The sequence below is a fragment of the Eumetopias jubatus genome, unplaced genomic scaffold (assembly GCF_037043125.1).
Source record: "Eumetopias jubatus isolate StellerSeaLion01/CBP00866 unplaced genomic scaffold, mEumJub1_p1.0 scaffold_2, whole genome shotgun sequence".
Classification (NCBI taxonomy): domain Eukaryota; kingdom Metazoa; phylum Chordata; class Mammalia; order Carnivora; family Otariidae; genus Eumetopias; species Eumetopias jubatus.
This window is the reverse complement of record NW_028274808.1, coordinates 164,348,881-164,371,626: the sequence shown is the minus strand read 5'-3', so window position 1 is coordinate 164,371,626 and position 22,746 is coordinate 164,348,881. Positions and strand designations below refer to the sequence as shown.

General features: G+C 34.2%; 1 protein-coding gene across 5 annotated transcripts in view; it reads right to left on the bottom strand.

Annotated features, from left to right (window-relative positions):
* Positions 1–22,746, bottom strand: part of GABRA2 (gamma-aminobutyric acid type A receptor subunit alpha2) — a 124,757-nt gene that overhangs the window by 42,683 nt on the left and 59,328 nt on the right. For all 5 annotated transcript variants that reach the window (XR_015767795.1, XM_028092551.2, XM_088021181.1 and 2 more), the window contains 4 exons: positions 14,658–14,878; positions 11,894–11,976; positions 6,822–6,965; positions 5,637–5,789 (listed from right to left, as the gene is read on the bottom strand). Coding sequence is in view for 4 of the 5 variants with exons in the window: in XM_028092551.2 (XP_027948352.1) it covers positions 5,637–5,789; positions 6,822–6,965; positions 11,894–11,976; positions 14,658–14,878 (601 nt within the window). In the remaining variant the exon portion in view is untranslated. The remainder of the gene's footprint in view (positions 1–5,636; positions 5,790–6,821; positions 6,966–11,893; positions 11,977–14,657; positions 14,879–22,746) is intronic.

Here is a 22,746-nt window from a genome sequence, read left to right as displayed (position 1 = left end):
AAAAAAACTTCATATATTCAAGCCACTATGTTTGGGATTCCCTGATATAAACAGTCAAACTTAGTAGTGGAAATCTATAGAACTAAGAAGAAAAATGAGCAATCAAAACATACCCCTTTTGGAGTTTTAATTATTCCAAAATTCGTATAAGATAACTAGGTAAGGCCCTTGCATATGCCATGAACGATGCATGAAATAAAAAGCATTTGAACTTCCTGTACTCTTTCACCTGACAAACCTAAACCCTAACAGATATTTGTTATTTGATTTTAGTTTTTTTAAAAACAGATTTTATTTATTTAAGAGAGAGAGAGAGAGCACAAGCAGGGAGGAGGGAATGAAGGAGAGGGAGAAGCGGGCTCCCACTGAGCAGGGAGTCTGACACGGGGCTTGATCCCAGGACCCCAAGATTATGACCTGAGCCAAAGGCAGATGCTTATTAACCAACTGAGCCACCCAGGCGCCCCTGATTTTAGTTCTAAATAGCTAAAATTCTCTATTCCATGCTGAATATAATATTAACACAAAAATACCAGTACATACTTCTTACACATAAGCTTATTCATATATTCACGTGTTCACATATAACTTAATCATATATTCATAAACTTATCCATAAATTTTGAAAAATGATTTGGATTCAAATATGGAGATAATAATTGGCAAATTCCTTATGATTATTTCTCATTTATATGAAGTGCTGAGGACTGTTAATCAACTAAAAGAACCAGGGCCAATTTCACATATATATGTTTACACAAACACAAAATGAGGTTGGTATATTTCAAATGCAGTATCTGCTCACAGGAGCTTTGAAAGCACAAAACCCGAGGTATAAGGGTAAAAGTTTCCCAAGTGCTTTCTTATACTATTGACAACAGAGGGCAGTTACCTCATCATTAAGACAGTTTTATTCGGTTTTTATTTAGGGACTACCCCAAACATCTACAACAGTGCTGAAAAATAGATGCTCAATAAGTATTTTGTTAGTGTTCAATGTATTGGTCACGAACACCCAGAAAAAGCCAAAGGAGGCTTTTATCATCACAAGATACACAGGCAGTCCCTTCAGAGAAAGATCTTTGAAAAAAATCAAGCAGGTTCCACAGCCACAAAATAAATGCAATATACAAAAAACTGAATAGATAAAACCCAATATAATGGAACAAAGTCTCTGATATCAAGGGATGTGCATTGTAATTTCAACTCCTATGCCTACCATCTCTTTTTCTCTGCTTTCTTTTTCTGTTCACAGCATGAAACCAGATCTCAAAGGTTGAAAAATTTGACATCTGTCTCTCGAGGCATATTAATTTCTTAACTGTAGTCGTTTTTGACTTGGGTGGGTTATGCATCACAGAAAGCCTTACAAGCATGAGGAGGGCAGATGATTTAATGATCTCTCACTAGCTTGTAAACCTGACTATGAATTCAGAGAGAGAAATGTGAAGAGGGTAGAAATTTGGCTGAGGTAACTGCTGTGTATCAGTCAGATGATGATGTTCAAATCAAAAAGAGGCAGAAAACAGTGAAAGATGTGATGAAGGTGTGGAGTAGAATGGATGGGCAGCTTTCAAGGCCCATTCTAAGATGTAAGATTTTTGTTTCACACACACACACACACACACACACACACACACACACTCTCTCACATGGAATTATATTTATTACAAACTTCACACAGAATAATTGGTAGAGATAATACTAAAAATGCTCTTACCACCTACTGGTTTCAATCAATATGAAAATCTGACTTTTGGATCCTTACACCTGTATTGTAAATAATTCATATAAAATTTACACATTCAAATATAGCCTGGATTTTTTAATTTTATATATGTTACTTTTATAACCAATCTTTAAAAACTTTTGTACATTTGTTATAGTACAAGTTAGGATCCCTGACACTAACACATTCTATTCATTCAAAGTTAAATATTTGTTCATCTATTTATCTCTCCTCTGTGTTTAGATAGACTACTATTGGCCTCTTTTAACACATGCATCTATGTGATTTATATCATGAAATTTCTGTCTTTATTTGCCTCAATATTTTATTTTCTTCACAACCTTTATTAAACAAATGCTTCATTTTATTTTATCGGACTTGTTATATATTTATGTATAAATTTAGATCTTTCTGGAGTATCAATTCAACATCAGTTGTATAATTTCTTCCTAAAACTTTTCTTCTGTATTATTTGTGCTCTGAAAATCATGCAATTTTATTATTTAAACCATCTGAATGGAAATTTTCTTTTATTTTTGGCCACACCTTTTTTTTTGGTTTTTGATTAAAAAAATTGCAATTTTTGAAGTAGATATCTGAGAAGATACTTCTGAGTCTAAATCCTGGGAAAGGTTTGATGTGCTCATTCCTTGCTTTTTTTTTTTTTTCAACTCATGACTTTTTAAAATTATTTCACTGAGGTGAAATCCATTAAGTATAAAATTAACCATTTTAAAGTGTACAATTCAGTGGCATTTATTCATTCACAAGGCTCTGCCAAACACCACTTCTCTCTAGTTTCAAACTTTTTCATCACCCTAGAAGAACATTCTATTCTTATTAAGTAATGACTCCCCATTTCCCCTGCCTCCATCTACTAGCAACCACTAAACTGTTGTCTGTGTCTATGGATTTGCCTGTTCTAGATAATTCTTATGAAAGGAATCATACAATATGTGACCTTTTGTGTCCACCTTCTTTCACTTAACATGATGTTTTTGGAGTTCATCCACATTGTGGCATGCTATTAGTACTTATTCACTCTTATGGGTGAATAATATCCTATTGTAAATATAAAGCACATTGTGGTTATCCATTCATTCACTGGAGGAAATCTAGATTGTTTCTACTTTTTGACTCTTTGGAATAATGCTGCTATAAACATTTGTGTACAAGTTTCCATGTGAACATATATTTTCACTAATCTTGGATATATACCTGAAGGCGGAATTGGTGGGTCACATGGGAATTAATTCTATGTTTAACTTTTCAAGGAACAGCCAAACTACTGTCCCTGGAGGTTACAAAATTTTACATTCCCACCAGAAATATATAAGGGTTTCTATTTCTCCACATCCTCACCAACACTTATTTCTTGTCTTTTTTTTGTTTTATTTTATTATTATTATTAGAGCCATCCCAGTGTGTGTGAAATGTATTTTATTGTGGTTTTTATTTGTGTTTCTTTAATGTCCAATGTTGTTTCATATCATTTTATGTGCTTGTATTCCATTTGTATACTTTCTTTAGGAAAAAAAAGTCTATTCAAGTTCTTTGCCCCTTTTTTAAAAATCTAGCTTTTGGTTTTTTTGTTTCTGAGTTTTAAGAATTCTTTATTTAGTCAGGATATTAAATCCTGATCAGATAAACAATTTGCAAATATTTTCTCCTGTATGTAGGTTGTCTTTTCACATTTTTGATAATGTTCCTTGAGGAGCTACAGTTTTCAATTTTAATGAAGTCCAATTTATTTATTTTTTCATTGTTACTCATGCTTTTGGTGTCAAATCTAAGAATCCACTGCTAGATCTAAGATGGTATTTATCATATGTTTTCTCCTAACAGCTTTACAGTTTTAGATTTTATATTAAAGTTTTGTATCCATTTGTGTTCATTGTTATATCTGGAGTGAGGTAGAAGTCCAACTTAATTCCTTTGAATGTGGTGATCATCAAGCTGCTGGTATCCTTGCTGAAAATCCCATAAAATGTTAACACATTTGATGAAAGTCAATTCACCATGAATGTTTGATTTTGTTTCTATCCTGATTTTATTCTATTGATCTATATGCCTATCCTTATCACACTACCACACTGTTTTGATTAATGTAGTAAGTAATGTACTACGTTTTGAAACTGGGAAGTGTGAAGTCACCAACTTTGTCTTTCTTTATCAATATTGTTTTGACAATTTGGAGCCTCTTATAATTCCATATGAATCTGAGGGTTGGCTTTTTCCATTTCTGCCAAAAAAGGCCACTGGACTTTTGACAGGTACCGAATTGAATCTATAGATCTCTTTGGGGATTATTCCCATTTTAATAGTACTGTTTTCTAACCCATGAACATGGGATGTCTTTCCCATTTAATGAGGTATTTAACTAGGTATTCTTTAATTTCTCTCGGCAAAATTTGGTAGTTTTCAGTGGAAATGTTATATAACATGTATTACATGGCAGGCATTGTTATAAAAGTTTTACCTATTTATGCCTTCAGAATACTAAAATGGGTTGCTATAGCCTGTAAGATAAAGGTACATTGTATTAGCATGGCTTACAAAGCCGTTCTCATCTAGGCCTCAAACTACAATTCTGTCTAATGTATCTACACTGACACTGAAACAGCTCACTGTCACTGAACACACTAAGTGCTCTCATCCCTTGATGTTACTGCACAATCGACTTTTTAGGCTAGTATTTTTACCCCATCTCATCTGAGAAACTCCCACTCATCCTTCAAGCCTTAAGCCCAATAACTTTAACTGAAGTTACTCATTTAAAATAAAGCTTTTCAGAGGGGAGTTGGGTGGGGGGAGGGGTGAAATAGGTGAAGGGGATTTAGAGGACACTTATGACGATCACTGAGTACTGTAGAGAATTGTTAAGTCACTATATTGTACCCCTGAAACTAATATAACACTGTATGTTGAATACACTGGAATTAAAATGAAAAAAAAAAAAACTTAAAAGAAAGAGACTTAGCTCAAATGTTAACTAAGCTACTTAATCAGTTCTCTTGTTATCTTGTTAACAACTTGTATGTACCTCTTGTATAACCCATTAATCTGTGTTGCCATTATCTTTTCTGCCTATTCTGTTGCCCTCCGCTATACTTAACTTCTTGAATGTAGGGACTGTATTTTACATGTATTTGAGCTCTAGGGCTTGGTGCAATATACAACAGACCAGATTCTCAATAAAACTCACCTAAATGAATGAGGGTACCAAACACAAAAAGACAATCTGCTTTGCACAAAATGTGCTCAGCCTAGTTCATTCATCTGAAAAGCAGTCATTTCTCTGCATGTTTTTTTTTTTAAGATTTTATTTATTTATGAGAGAGAGTGCGCATGGGGGGGCGGAAACTGAGGGAGAAGCTGAATCCCGCCCCCTGCATGGTTTGAATCAAGAGAATTAGCTTTGTTATTAAACACACTAGTGATAGTGAATGAGGGGTTTCTTTCTCTTCTTCCCTTTCTCTCTCTAACCTAAAATACAAATATCATCTTTGTCCATCTAAAAACAAAACAAAGCAAAAGAAAAAACCATGGAAAGTCTAGAAATATGGTACTTTTATACTCCAACTCAAAACCTCTAAGAATATTCTCCTTATACTCACATGAAGACAAATGATGGAAAGCAAAATGAAAAGAGGAGCAAAACAGAAAGAAGACTGAATGTATTTCCAGAAGATCTGAAGAGTATTTATATCTCTTATTAATAATGTGGCACTGACTCTGTATTTTGCCTCTCTGAGCCTCAGCTTCCTCATCTATAAGGTGGAGCCAATATGCCCTGCCGCACACACCACAAATTACTGGTGTGAGTATCGAGAGAGAATCCTTTTGAAAGTATGCTTGCTACAAAACATAATGTGCTACACAAGAGAGTGTGTAGCTATTCACTCACCGAACACAGTTCTTGCAGGCACAGATTCTCTGTTAAGCCAGAATGACACTTGGGAGAGAATGACAGTCATGATGCAAGGCAGATATGTCTGAATCACAAAATACCCAATTTTTCTTTTCAAGTGGAAATGAGCTGTCATTACGGTATATTCACCTAGAAGAAAAATTTAAGAAGCTTAAGGAACTGTAATAGTCAATAGTTTGAACATTTTAGAAATGGAACAGATTTGAGAAGAACAGTCCCTGATTTAAGAAAAAAAAAATTATCACATATACAACATGACAAGTATAAGCCTTTAAATGCCTCTTTAACACCGCAAAAATATTTAAAAGAGAATTTTAATATTACCAAGAAACTTGCACTACATGTCCAAGGTACATTTGTTTTTCTCTCCAGGTCATGCCTACTGACCAAGGAGATATACAATTCGCAATGCTCTCTGACCATGAATTATCTTACTTGCTCAGATCTCTCATCCCTACTGGTACCAATTTCAACACTCTGCTTAGATTGTTCTAACTCCCTGGCTTTTTAAGGTGTCAGTCTCTGGCCACATCTCTAAGATTGGGTCAGGCTTTTGGCCCAGATTTTCCACTTTTGACCCTGTCACCAATTCTGAATCTCTCAATGTTGTATGTCGACTCTAATTTACTGCCGTCATTTCTATCCGATCCTAACAGCTACTTTCCTTTCTGCTATCTGGGGTTACATCTGCCAGAGGTAAAATCATTAGTTCAACATGGCGGCTTTTTCTTAGATGAGTGTGGCCCTTAGAAAGGGCACCAGCTTTCCCACACAGGCCAGTAGTAATGATCCATAAATCAAGAGTTGAATAGTCACAAATTATCCAGAATAGGAGGAAAAGAATTAGAAAACTAGGAAAACTGTGACACTGTTTGAAGATAAAATTGGCTTGTCTGCAAAGTCACACATTTTTGAATTGACAGTATATTTTAGACCAGTGTTTCTCAAACTTTCTGCAAACCTCCTTGGAATCTTGTTAAAATGCATATCTTGACTTAGTAAGGGGTCAGGTCTGACACTGTAAATATCTTAAAAGCTCCTACAATCTATGCTGCTAGTTCTTGGGCCCCAAGAACAAAACTTTTTAAGCACACTAACATATTTCAGTGACTTCAACCCATCACTTTTCTTAGAAACTAGTTTAAGAATCATTTTACTAACCTGTACTGGATTTAATTGTTTCCTTTCCAATTGATTGGCCCAGCAGATCATACTGATTTAATCTGGAACCATCGGGAGCAACTTGTACTGAATCAGATGCATTATAAGTCCAAATATAAGTGACCTCTGAGGTTGTATATGCATCTGTGGGAAGTCAGAAAAAAAGAAAAAAACTCAAGCACTTTAGCAGGAACCATCAATAAACTGCAATATCAAAGGTTATATATTGCATAGGATCACTATTTATTATAAAAATTGATATTTACAGATCATATTTTGTAGAGTAAAAAAATATCTTTGAAATCTGCCATTTTCAATATGAAGAGTGTGAAGTGGACCAAGAGAGAAAATCATGACCATAGAGTGTTTCCATTGCAACTACTTTGAGAAGTGAACAGAAAAGTTCTCTTCGGAGTCTGCAAAAATCACTGGGCCCTGAGATGGTTAAAACGTCCTCCATAGTTCCAAGGTAGTAGATGAAGACATTGTAATACACAGGTTAAAAACGCCTAAAGCCCACCTAAATGGTTTATTTGGAAATAGCAATCATTCATGAAATAACATTTATAATTCAAAATGGTATCACTCTCTGGACATAAAAAGATTATCATATGAGAATACTGATGAAATGCATTGTATTTATTTTAAGTACTATTTTTGTAGTTCATTTTGTAAGTTTTCCTTCAAAACCTTCACCTAGTTAAGAATTAAATGACTTAGCTATCATGATACAATGCATTCCATAATAAGAATGAGAACTAATTATTGCAGAACATGTAAAATAAATCAGAATGCTATAGTTTCATCAAGATATAAATACTCCTTCAAACATGTTCGTTTTAAAATTAATGCACACAGACTTCACTGGACTATACTTTCACAGCATCCCAGTTATATACTGGCAGGAGACAAAACACATACAGACCAGGTAGAACGTTCTGATTTATCTGGCCAAAGATGTAGCACTTAGCAAAAGTTAGATAATTCTAGCACTGGAGGGCAGGCAGCATATCTTGTCTTAGCCATTCTCTGGCTCTGGTATTTCCTTTATGCCTGTCCCAGTGGGAAACAGCTGACCTCTCCATGTGGGAAGTCTCTCCACAGCTGAATTAACAGGCAATTCTTGCTATATTACTGACCTTTTGAAGAAATTCTATGTACTTTTGCTCATGGGAATGTTTAAAAGTATTAGTTACTCCTGGTTCTTGAGCAAAACTCAACATCACAGTTACATTCTCAATTGAAAGAGAGAAAGGACTAGATGTCTCCAGCAGTATCTCTGCCCCTAGATCTCCAGGACTCTGGAAAGTTCATTTACCGGCCATATACAAGTTTTCTAGTTTGATAATGTTGTTCTGGGGTGGCCCTGCTACTTACCTTGATCCAAGATCTACGGACCAATTTACACTTAAGCATCAGTCACAATAAAGTGAAAGTTTATGAGTTTGTGTCTTATTTGTTGTGTGGTCTTTTAATGATATACTACAATGTTGTCTGGTTTCTGCATGTTACTACTAAATGTTCATATCAGTGAAATACTGCTTTCATTATACACATATTCACCTATATCCATAATTAAATTATATTCTGTGAAACAATTTTTTAAAATAGGACTCTAAAAATATGTAGATGTGTATCTTTATATATGTGTGTGTGTATATATATATTTTTTAATAGCAGATATATTCCTATAGTTTGCATATGAATGAATTCTAGTTACTCTAAGGTCTAAATTTGTATTAATCTCAATTATTTAATCATTGATGATGTTACTGCTATGATTAAATAAGGGAGATTAGTAATGTGGATACCTAGCAATCCATTTGCACATTATCAAGTGGCTTGTTTTTTTTTTTTCCTATGAATACACGTTAGTAGTTGTGAATATTAATAAATCATGAACTTTTCTTAAGTATAATGATTCCACTTTTTAAATTTGATGTTTATTTTTAAAGATAAAGAAAATGAAACCCTACAAATGCAGGGACATTTTTAAGAAACTAGTGAGACGGGCGCCTGGGTGGCTCAGTTGGTTAAGCGACTGCCTTCGGCTCAGGTCATGATCCTGGAGTCCCGGGATCAAGTCCCACATCGGGCTCCCTGCTCGGCAGGGAGTCTGCTTCTCCCTCTGACCCTCTTCCCTCTCGTGCTATCTCTCATTCTCTCTCTCTCAAATAAATAAATAAAATATTTAAAAAAAAAATAAAAAAATAAAAAAAAGAAACTAGTGAGACACTGAGGGGCAGGGACTCTAACTTGTCCATATCTACACTGCTTGCACGTGGCACAGAGCCTGTCACCCAGAAAAAGTTCTCAGTTTGTTTTTGCTAGATTAATCAATAAACTCATAATATTTTAATTATGTTATTTACTTTTATGGAAGTTGGAAATCTGCATAGGAGCCCAAGAATATGCTAAAGAAGGTGACTGACACTCCCCATGTCTTTTATGAAAAAGCAATTATAGCATTTCATTAGTTAGATAAGAATATGTTTTTTAGATTTTGAGTCTAGTAAGAGAAGACAGAGCAGAAAGTCATGCAGCTTAGAGGCACTCCTGATCTACCAACACACATATAAACCAAGAGACCACTGCAGTGTTTTTCAGTAAAGTATAAAGGAGAGAAAGATAGTTTGTTTTACAAATTTCACTATAAATTCCATCTCTAAATTAAACTTTCATTAAATAATTTAATTCTGTTAAATAACCCATTTTTGAATCATAATCTGCATTAAATATCAAATGCATACTGACTGATTCTTAGTATTTGGTAACCAGAAAAAAAAAATCCCCAAATCATTTTTAATTATTAATTTTCAACCCAAAAGATGATTTACAATTTCTTTTGGACTAATACACAGAATACATCCAGACTCCCTTTTAGGAACTTTTAAATCATGTTAAACAGCAAGAAAATATATGAATATGTGAGGCAAGAGAAATAAAGCAAAACAAAAATGAATTCAAAACTATAAACTTATACAAAAGATGCTTCTTTAAGAACAATGATAAATTTCCAGAAATTCTATCATTTTAGGGGGCTTTTAAGCAAGAGAGGAATAAAAGACCAGAAGAAGACGCCATGGCTGCTTCTGCCAAAATCTGTTGGGCCAACATTTTAAGGCTTGGGTTGGCTTGTTAATCTATTATACCATGCTTAATGTCCATACTTTTTTGTTTTGTTTTTGTTTTTTTGAGAGAGAGAATGAATGAGGGGGAGGGGGCAGGGAGAGAGAGAGAGAATCTCAAGCAGGCTCCACGCTCTGTGAGGAGCCCTGAGGTAGAGCTTGATCTCAAGGCCTGGAGATCATGACCTGAGCTGAAATCAAGAGTCAGACACTTAACCTACTGTGCCACTCAGGTGGTCCTTAAAGTCCATACAACACGTATCAACCACTTACTACTGGCAAGGATAAATAAAAGAATATACAAATCAAATTGTTTATTCAATGTGTCGGAAAATAAACATGAAGAAAATGAAATAAAAAGCAATTACTTAGAGAATGCCTAACAACAAACTTTGCATGTTGTCTATGTCACTTCTAGATACAGAAAGTCACGCATGCAGTATCTCATTGCTCTATAGATACACTACAAGGGATTTTTAAATTTTATTTAAAATATTTTCAGGCATATTTATTTCATATTCAGAATTAAGACATCACATCATTTATATTTGGTGCCTTAATGGCACTAACTTGTCCAATGAAAAATCCCTTTCCTTTTTATACCATTACTGCAGTTTGAATAAGTCCTTTCATTGGTTATCAAGGCTTTTCAATTTTCTCTTTAATGCCATTTATGTCATGCAAATGAGTTTTTCTCTGTTGCATCTGCTGTAGTTTTTTCCGCATCATGTTTACGTCATGTAACATGACTGACTATGTTAAATAATTTTTGGGAAAATGCCAGTATTGAAGTGATGGTTCCCATGACAATAAAAGAAGGTTTTGTAGTTAAACAAAGAAGAGATTCTCAAAGAAAATTGAGAGCTCACACCTTTTGTAAGAATGAACAGAACCAACAAGACTGAACCTTCTCATTCCACAAAACTATGGTCATCAAAATAATTAGAGGAGTTTGCATTCATCTTAGCCATCATTCTTATTTTCTTTCACTTGATACCAGTCTGTGGGGTGAAGGCACCTATTCAATCATACATATTTTTAACCAGGTGAGGGAACTGCATTTCTGTTCAAGTGAATGAAAAGCCAAAAGGTGCCCCAAATGGATAGAGATGGGGATACCAGAAAGAGCAAGGTTTCTGTAAAGGTCAGGTGATGGGACAAGCTAACACCAGAGAGAAGCTGCTGTAGCTCTGTCCATGAATTTACTGTGAACCTGCCCTAAGTGTGGGCCTACGGAGATGATTTGACCTCCCCTCTTTTCAATTATTCCAGGAGAGTGAATGCTTCTGCTTGACATATAAGATATAACCTCAGTGACCTAGAGAATGGCCAAATGCACAGAGCCTTTTCTGAAATATTTTATGTAAGCAGAAGAGGCCTGCACATAGCTGTCCAGTTACATCATCTCCTTAAAATTTATTTTAGAAGATTAAAAAAAAAAGTCCTTCCGTTAGTTGGAAAGTAGGAAGATAATCGCACAGAGCCAGCTTCTGTGCCTGCCATTTGCAACAGGTTGATTACTACCCTAATAAACAATACCACCTATCCTTTACAGTTCATTCTTGGTTACAAAAAAAAAAAAATGTATTTTGCATTTTTAAGATGCTAGCCTTGGAAAAGAAGGTAAATGACATGGTCTTGACCTTCACAAGAGCTCCTGGACTACCTTTCCCCATGTATAAAAACACATGATGTTCTTTATTAGCAGTAAAGTTAAGTGATAATTTAAACATCATGATTAAAATATAATGATATCTGAGAGTGCGATAGGGCTAGCCAATTAGTTCCTTGAGGGAAATCAGCAAGTCTTTTAGTTCAATATCTTTTTTGGGGGCAAATATTAAGCATTCCATAATATTAGAAGAAACTACACAGGTAAGCAATGCTGCTGATTATCCCTTGATTTTACAGACCCAAAATATGTAACTTCACCCCCATACTTACAGCTGCCAAATTTCAGAGGACATGAATGAGCATCCATAGGAAAATCCTCCAAGTGCATGGGACATTCAGCTTGAACCGTAAGCCTAAAAGCAAAAATTTCACTCTTTAAGTAAATTGATAAGTCAAGATAAATCACTCCTTACTGTTCTCAACAGCATCAGGGATGAGGTAGGACCTTCATTGTAACACTGTATTAGGCTAATTCACATTTAAATGTGTTTGTTCTTTCATATTTAGGTGATCCTTCAGAAGACAGTAGCATATAAAAAATTGAGCTCAAAAAACAATATTTATTTACAAATATACTTAACATTTGGAACTCTGGTTTGTTAAGAAGAGGTTTTTTTTTTTATTAAGAAGTAAAGAAGTTATATACGCATTTTTGAAGGGCTATTTTCACATTAACATTCACTATTAACATTCGAAATCCTAGAGAAAAAAAAAACTCTATCATGAAAGAATGCTATTTTTCTCCCTCATGTCATCAGCAACCATATAGGAAAACTGATATAAGAATTCGATACTAGCTCACAGGAACTCCCTCCAAAAATATGTCAACTGTGAATGAGTATCACATACTGTATGCAGGTACATGGATTTAAATATAGAGGTAGATATAGATAATGTATAGATGTGCCTCTTAGAAATATCTGCTTGAAACTAGATTATTGACTAAATTATGGACACAAGTTACATATTGTTAAATAAATATTTTTTTCTGTATCTATAAGATCACATTAAAGAATAATCATAGCAAAAAAAAGATTAATCATAGCAAACTTGTTATAAAGACAGTCATAATTATTCCATTTCACCCACAGGTAAAATGGATAGAAATGGTATTAAATTGAACTTATAGAAGACTCTTATGATGAGCAAAACAAATGTGGCCAAAAATTTAATTATAACTTATATAATTCTAAGGCAGTATGTAAGTAGAACTCCATGCAATATTTTCCAAAACTGTGTTCTCTGCCAACATTTTGTTTAAAGCCAAAATTTCCATCATTGTCTTAATCCACAGGAATATTCAAAGTGTAAAACCAACAGGGATACTGCATCTGTATTGTAAGATTCAGAGAGGGAGGCAAAGAATAGCTAGCTCTTTTATTTTAGGCAATTTCATTTAGTAATGAGTCCTTAAGAGTTTTTTCTTTAAAGATCAAGATTGTATTTTTGCCCCTTCTTAAATAACTTACACAACTGAAACCCACCACCTAACATTTCATATGAAATAATAACACATAAAATGTCTAGAACACATGTCTAATCTATATTTAATGCTGACAGAAGTTACCCATGCTTTAAAGCCTTTATTAAGCATTTAAATTTTAGATTACACATCACTTTATTAGATTTGTGATTTTTTCTTATATAAGTAACTTATTTTTTAAAAATTTTTTATTGTTACGTTAATCACCATACATTACATCATTCGCTTTTGATGTAGTGTTCCATGACTCATTGTTTGTGCATAACACCCAGTGCTCCATGCAGAACGTGCCCTCCTCAATACCCATCACCAGGCTAACCCATCCCCCCACCCCCTCCCCTCTAGAACCCTCAGTTTGTTTCTCAGAGTCCACCGTCTCTCGTGGTTCGTCTCCCCCTCCGATTTCCCCCCTTCATATATACATATATATATATATAAGTAACTTATTTTAAAAGCTTAATTCATGAGAAGAGTTAAATGGAATAGCTGCTACACTATAGAAATATACAATCAACAACTGTATAGTTCTTTAATTTTTAAAAAATATTTAATTAATTTATTTATTTATTTGAGAGAGAGAGAGAGAGAGAGCATGAGTGGGGGAGAGGCAGAGGGAGAGGGACAAGCAGACTCCCCACCAAGCTGGGAGCTTGACACTGGGCTCCATCCCAGGACCCCAAGATCATGACCTGAGCCAAAGTCAGATGCCTAACCAACTGAGCCAACCAGGTGCCCTTCTTTAGATAATTTTTTAAAGGTTCAATCATATGAAATTTATGCTACATACTATTTCACTTATGAAATGGCAATTTATATTGTTCAATCTAATATATATGCTTTGGTACTTGTAAACCTTATTAAATAAAAACTACCTCCTTAAAAAAAGTTTTTTTTTTCTTTAGATTAACTTTATAAGGAGGATCAAAATATTAAGTAAAACCTTGCTTAAATCACTCAAAATTTTGATGGCATATCTGATGAAATATTAAAAATAAAATTACATGATGGTATAAAGGACATTTTAAATCATGATATTCAAGCTGTACTTAATTAAAATAGTAGCATGAAAAAGAAATAGCCAAAAACAATCAATTCTTAATAGTTACGGCAATGCTTAAGTTTTAACACTAAGATGAGAATCAATCTCATAAACACTATTTTTTTTTTTTTTGAGAGAGAGAGAGCGTGTGTGTGCACGAATTTGCATGAGTTGGGGGGGAGGGGCAGAGGGGGAGAGAGAGAGAGAGAGAAAATCTTAAGCAGGCTCCACACCCAGCACAAAGCCCAGCACGGGGCTGAATCTCGAGGCCCTGGGATCATGACCTGAGCAGAAATCAGGAGTCACATGCTTGACTGACTGAGTCACTCAGGCGCCCCTATTTTATCATATTTTAATATCCAGGGATTTACAAAGCATGCTATGGGTACCTCAATAATAATCTGTTATAAATATGTTCAATTTGTGTTAATACTTGACAGCTAGGTTGGCTGGTTGTTTAATACATGGATTTCTCAGTATTTAAATGCAACATATCAAACCTGAAAACATACCTCATTGTGTATAGCAGAGTCCCATCATCCTGGATTCGAAGAAGCTTATTTGGCATTGTCATATTATGAGCTACTGATTTTTTCCCATTGTGAAAGAAGGTATCAGGAGTCCAGATTTTGCTAGCCATTAAATTGTTAAGTCGAAGAATGTTCATAGGACCTTTAAATTTTAACCGTTCATCTTTCCATTTTTGTCGGAAGAAAACATCAATTGTATATTCCTGAAATATAAAACAGAATTCTTTGGAAAATAATAAATGTTTCAAATACAAGGTCACTATCAAATTCCAACAAAAATAATAATAAAAATAGTTTAAAAAGAGAGATTACTGAGAGAAATTTTGAAAGATTATTTATCAAGAAAGGTTGTCACTTACAATGAGATTAGCATGTGTGTTTACACAGTTAGCTACATATTATAAAAAGAAAAGAATAAATCTACTTTACTCTGGCTTCTTTCAATTGAACAAGGTCTTAAACTGCTTTCCTGTATCCTATAACTTACAAGGGGAGCATGCTTGGGAGCAGGGTCTTGGTTGTTGTTCTAAGTAGTTTATCTCAAGAAAGAGTAAGCAGGCAGCCTTCTCAGTAGCCAAAAAAAAAAAGAAGGAAAAAAGAAACAACTATTAAACATACTGTCAAATCTGTATGAGTCATCATCTGCTGTTCCCAAAGTAACTACAAAATATATTTCTTTTTCAATCCTAAAAAATGGTGAGATACCGTATTGCTAGCAAGACAGTATTAGGGAATGATAATTTCAGTAGAGTTTATTTTATTAAATTAGTTGTAATAAAAATACTTAGACAAGTTAGTGTAATACTTAAAATACAAATATTTTGCAAATAAATGCCCTCAGGTTAAAAAGTACTTTCAACTATTCATACAGATAAGCTAGGGTCCATTCCCCTCTTACCACCGTCCAACACTTTAGGGTAGCAGCTTAATCAATCAATGTCTCTTTCTCACCCTTTCTTTCTCATTCCCCTGCTCCCCGCCTTCCTGTCTCTCTCGCTCTCTCTTTCTCTCTCTCTCTGTCTTAGAAAAGAATGTATACATTTTATTTTTTATTTTTATTTTTTTAGATTTTATTTATTTTTTTGAGAGAGAGACAATGAGAGACAGAGAGCACAAGAGGGAAGAGGGTCAGAGGGAGAAGCCGACTCCCCGCTGAGCAGGGAGCCTGATATGGGACTCGATCCCGGGACTCCAGGATCATGACCTGAGCTGAAGGCAGTCGCTTAACCAACTGAGCCACCCAGGCGCCCAGAATGTATACATTTTAGACAAGAGGTACAATTCACAATTGTGATTAATACTGACAATCTATTAGATATTAAAATTTTTGTCAATGTGTGTTTGTGCACTCACATGATAGAGGACCAAAATATTCAATTACACACCTGAGAATGGAAATTCAGAAACTTTCCTTTGAGCCCAAAGCCACAGTCATCACCTTTGAAATAAACACCGTAGCAAATGGCAATTTCATTCAACTAAAATTATGCATATAAAAAAGGACAAATTAAAAAGGCCATATACTTATGAAAATATCAAATTATTTGTACAAACTTTAAGTAAACGATTCCAGTGATCTCTCAAAAAGTGAATAGATGAAGAAAATAACTATCAGCCATAAGCCATGACATATGAACAGGAAATAAGCAATGGTTCGGGGCTGTGTCCCTGATCCTTAGGAGACAATTTCATGATTGAATTGACACACTCTCAGTGGTTTAGTCCTATTTTAAAATGTTTAATTCCTTATAGATATAACACAGTTTTTAAAAAAACATCTAGATTAAGAGAAGAGTCTTCTAAGTTTTTATGCAAGTGTTTCTTTCCAACTATGGTTTCTTCAAATCCAAGCCTAATCTGAATCCATGAGACATTTATTTCTCCAGGAAAATTGAATGCATTTTACAACTTTTGATAAAACATCAAACTCAAATGTTCCATTTCTATAAAATTATGATAGGTTTTATCTGTTTCAGAAGCTGTTGCTAAGGCAATCATTTCCTGCAGACTTACCCCATAGGAGATATGCAAGGTTTATAAACCGGAAGTTTCAGGCGAGATCTTTTGAAAAAGTGTTTTCAGGAACCCTGTTTCTGAGCATCCATGGTGTCCTGAGTGTGTCTGTCAACCTATTGAGAATGATCTGTGCCTTTTTCTCCCCCATCCACTCCAACCAGGCACTCACGTTGTGTTGTAAGCAATTTGAACAATCTCCACTTCTTACCGTTTCTCACCTAAAGCAAGTTTCCTACCTACCTGAGTCAGGAACTACTCACAACCACACTCCCAGTCCTTCAAACATCCAGAAAATACATAGCCAGATGTCTGTGTATCTGCATTACTCGTAAAGCCTTCTATTACTATAAGATACCATGCTGCAATTGTATGTTTGTTCCTCTGCCTCCAGACAAGCTTGCAAATCTTCACAAAACGACGCACCATGGCTCTCATTTGTGTATTATCTTAGATAGTTTTCAGACATGTATGAGAGTATAAAGATTATCATAAACATCTTGGAACCATTGCCAGTAGAAATCCCATCACAAATATTACTGAAGCCTTCTCTCTCATTTATTCCTCCTCAATCACATTCCCTTAACTCTCCGGGAAAATAATTACCTTGGATTTGGTGTTTATCATTCCTGTACATGTGCTTAAATATTTATCACATAAATATATGTGTTTCTAGATCACATTTTCAACATTTATGTAAATGGTATCACATAGTGTGTATACTTTCCTGACCCTGACTTTTTAGTTACATTATTACAATTCATTCATGGCAATCTATCTAGTACTTTGATTCATCTTCATTGCTACATAGTATTATCTTTTAAGAATATTTCACAATATTCATCCTTTTTCTATGTTCTTGATTTTTTTTTTCTACTTCCAATCTGTCACTATAGCAAGCAATACTGCTATAAGCATTATTATACTACACTTTAGGGCAAAGACCTAAGAGTTACTCTAAACCAGAGCAAACTTTCTCCGTAAGGGGTCAATTAGTAAACACTGTGGGCTTTACAGGTCGTATGGTATCACAACCACCCAACTTTGCTACTGTAGTGTGAAAGCCTTCACTGATGATACATAAATGAATCAGAGTGGCTGTATTCCCATAAGTCTTTGTTTATAAAAATAGATAACTGATAGGATTTGGCCCATGGACCACGGTATGCCACCACTGCTCTAGAGTAAATCTTCAAGTGGGATTACCGGAATGTATTATACATACAGCCTCAACATAACAAGATATTTTTAAATTGAAATCCTAGAGGTCTATACACATGAACTCTCTTGTTTCTCTACAACTTGATATAAACAGAATATTTCATTTTAGCCATTATGATTAGTGTGACATGGCTGATATTGCTGCCGTTTGGATTTCTCTATTGACTAGTGAAATTTAGCACATTTTCATATATTTATTAAACACTCTACTTTTTTATGAAGAGTCTGTTTATTTCATGTACTCAGTTTCCTTTTAGGTTGTCTTTTTCTTATTGAGTTATAGAAATTATTTACATTTTTTACACATAAATATTTTATTAAATATACTACTCAGTAAGAATTATAATAAAGATTATAAAGGCATGCAAATATCATAAATATATCCCTGTACATTTCTTCTAAAGATGTAAAAGTTCTGCTTTTTAACATTTAGGTCATGGAATTATTATGTATTACATGAGATAAAGACTCAATATTATTTTTTTTTGTTTTCAAATGGAAAAACAACTTTCTAGTACCATTTATTGACTGATTCGTCTTTCTCCACAGATTTGTAATGGCATTTCTCTCATGAATATAGTGTCCATATAGGTATGGACATGTTTCTGAGATTTCTCTTCTTTTCTGTTGTTTATATATCCCTGCATTAATTCCAAAGCCACGATTACTACAGCTATATAATAAGCATAATTAATAGTATTTTCAGGATTATTCAGTCAAAGACAATTTTTAATTCCCATTATGACTTTTCTTTTTCTTTATGTAGGAGATACCGTGAAGTGTTTTTGTATTTCCAAATATGTTGGTTTCCTTAATTATATTTTTGTCATTGATGTTTAATTTTACTGCATTTTAATAAGACACTATGTTCTGAAGATACCATTTCCAATTTATTAAAAACATCTTTGGAAATAATAGTAATTCAGTCCATTAACATTTAACGTGATCACTAATATATCGGACATATCCCCAGGCTATATTGTTTTTAGCAGTGACAATTAAAATTATGAAGATAGAAGGGATCACTTGTATAGATGTGTCATGATTAACTTATGAAAATAAAGAAGAAAAAACTCTAGAAAATTTTTTAAAAAATGAACCACTGAAGAACACAAATACACACACACACAGAATAGCAGGAAAGAAAAATACCAAACTAAGAAAAAAGAAAATTTAAGGAGCATGTAGTATTTCAAGTCATCACTTGTGTAATGTCTGTTAATGTCCCATTGGCCAAAGCAAGTCACATGGCTGAATTTAGTGACAAGTATTATAGCAAGTCACCCCACTCTCAGTGGAAGGGCATTATAAAGTTAAATGGAAAAAGATGTGGATATAAAAAGGGGTAAAGAATGGGGGCCATGACTGCAACCTATCACACTAGCCCTCGTAAGAGAAAATTAAAGATTTTTGTGAATGAATAGTTTGAGAACATCTGAAACTTTACTTCATCATGTGACTCTAATGAAAGTTACATGGGTCTAACATCAGGGAAACAGGTTGGTTTTAAGTCAGTAAATATAACTGTAATCAACTGTATTGTACCTAAATGAAGAGAAAGACTGCGAGCACAAACAGGATATTCAGCTTAGAGCAGTGGTTTACAAAGTGGGGTATGTACATCCTTTTAGCTGTAAGAAGAAAATATAGAATCTTTATCTTTAAATAGAATTGTCATCTAAATATAAGAAGTAAGTGAAGCTTTGCCAATAGATAATATAAAGAATGATATTGGCGGAGTGCCTGGGTGGCTCAGTCATTAAGTGTCTGCTTTCAGCTCAGCTCATGATCCCAGGATCCTGGGATCGAGCCCCGCATCGGGCTCCCTGCTCAGCGGGAAGCCTGCTTCTCCCTCTCCCACTCCCCCTGTTTGTGTTCCCTCTCTCACTGTGTCTCTCTCTGTCAAATAAATAAATAAGATCTTTAAAAAAAAAAAGAATGATATTGGCTCTCTCACTTTGCCCATAAGTCAATGCTGGTCATATAGGTAAGCCATTCTATGGGAAGAGAAGACACAACAGGAATGGTCAAGTGATGTCTCCTCCATTTGCTCTCAGTGTTTCGTGATTTGGAATCAGGTGAATTTTCAAGTTACAGTATTTAGTTTTGATTAAACTAACTCTAACACAAATAGACAAATGGCTTCAAAAGATCATTGTTCGACGACAGCACAGAATGAAGACAACACTCATCATTACGCAAGTGCAAGTGGATGACAGCAAACAAGGAATATCAGTTCTATGCCTAACATGAGGTCTTCGTTAGCCACATAACGAATGGTGAACTAATCAAGTCTAAAAAGAAATCTGCAAAGCAAATTTATAATTATCAATGAGGCTATTTAAAATATGAGTTTATAACCACTGTTTCTTAATGATGTCATTCATCTTAAGCACATATTGTACCTTGAAATACTGCTTACTAAGGCCATTGCAACAGCAAGTTGTTTTAAAAACTAAACATTCAGAACATGACGAGAAGCATCTAGAATTGGTGAATGAGTTTTTAAAAATTAGCATGATGGTTCAGTAACCAATAGCCGATGATGCATTTCCTAAATTTGAATTTATATATCTTTTTCATTTAAAAGTTATCAAAACAAGTATTAAAATATAAATTTAGAATCAGATCTTTGTTATTAAAGTACTTAAGAAAGATATTTAAAAATAATAAAGTACATTTAAACAGATTAATTGCTAAATTATCATGAATAGCAATCTCAAGTGAGAGCAAAAATAAATCTACTTAATAAATAAATACAATTACTTCTGAAATAATATGCATTTTACCTTTTATTTTTCCAATTTCTGCATTAGTGCTTATCTTATAATATTTTAATATATTAATAAAAAGTATACAGATATATAAATATATAAATAAATACAGTTGATTCACTAGTTTTTGTGGTTTTTGTCTTCTAGATTAAAAAGGCAGGGTAAGGAGTATTTCAATCAAATAATATTTATTGCATATCCACTAAGAACAACAGGATTTCCAAATTACTTGCACTTGATCGCCTTAAATACATATAAAATGCATATTCTCAGCATTTGAAAAGAATTTTCTTGAAAGATTCCTTAAAATAAACCTCAGGTTTGCCATGAGTATGTACTAACAGAGTAAGTCATTGCTTGATTCGTGCGTTACAAGAAAATTGCCAGAAATAAAAAATAATGAAATTTCTTCATATAAACTTAAGACTTAGACCCATGAATTGAGATTCTAAAATGAATGAATAACTACAAGATCAACTACAAAATCCCTCAGGGAATATACAAACAACTAAGAAGCAAAATTGGAAAGAAACCAAAAAATTCACAAAGACGGATCAGCACGCAGCGTGAACAGTCTATGTTCAGGAGACGTGACTCTGACTGTCGGGTGAAACTGAAGAGTTGAAGAATCCACATACCCCAATATTTGAAAAATTCTTTAAAGGAAACTTCATCCAAATTCTCCTTTTTATAGGTGGGGTTATAGATAAATTGCATCAGTTTCCTGTTTCCAAACTTGGTAGGGGCAGAACCCATACAAGGATACAATTTCCAGTCCAATGTTTTAACTACCAGTAAGTATTATTTCTGTAATTGGTATTGCAAACAAGGAAATCACTCTTCATTGCACAGTTCATTGTATAAACATGATTCCAAGAACATGTTAACTTAGTGAAGGCAGAGTATTTTTTAGTGCCTGTCTACATGAATTATAAGTCAATGCATGTAGCCAATTTCTGAAGAATTCTGTCTACTCACTGAAACATAACCAAATTGCAGAACTGCTCCTGGGGCGATTTCTCATTTTCTTTGATTTACTGAGCATATTTTAAAGTACCAAAATTTATTTCATTTTACTCTTTTTGCTAATAAATGCTAGTCTCCTTTGAGTAAATTCCAACCAGTGTATTTCTTCTATAACAAAGAAAAATGTGGTTCATGAAGCAGGTATGTAGCTATTAAAGAAAAAACACCCTTGGAATATACAAGAATGGTTAAGCTCAAACACTTCCAGTTGGTACTCAAAAGGGGTATGAACAGCACATGTAGCCCAGTATTAGCATTGCAAAAATTGCAAAAAAAAAAAAAAAAGAAAAGGAGAAGCTTTAGAACAGAGCAGCAGAGTGCCAATCAACTCAATTAATACAAGATCATAAAACCCTATTATGCAAAGAAGCTCACACAGAGACTCAGAATACCACAGCTACCGCACGCTCTAACCATTGCGCAAGTAAGGCGTCTAGGCTTTCTCTTTGGAACTAGGAGCTAGGCAAGTTTCACGAACAAATTAAAAACTGATACTACAGATTCAGAATCTGATAGTAGATTATTAAAATATATCTAAATATTCAAAATGATGAATAGTTATAATAGTTAATTGCAATTCACTGTAATATAATTTTTAAACTTCACAATAACTGTATTAAAATATGCAAAATATCCTAATTTCACAGGTGGAAAGTACCTCACAAACCACACCCATTTAAAAAGAGAGAGAGAGAATGCCAGACTTTGAATTCAATTGTGCTTCCTAACACCATGCCCTTTTTGTTACATCATATGTAAAAACCATCCTTGAAGGCAGGACGTCAGAGTGAAATTTCCATCTTTTATAGGCCAATAAATAGATGTTAGTCATGGACTATGGAAAGTTACAGAGAGAATTTAGGTGCAGAGCTGAGAATGGAGTTTAGAATCTCTGTCAGAGTCTTCTTTCCACATTGAAAACTGACTTAAACATTAGATCAAAAGATAACAAAAATAATAAATTAAGTAATATAAAGGAGATGTTAAGAGCTTGGGCTCTGAGGTTGGGTTGATTATAGAGTACTTGACTTGAGCAG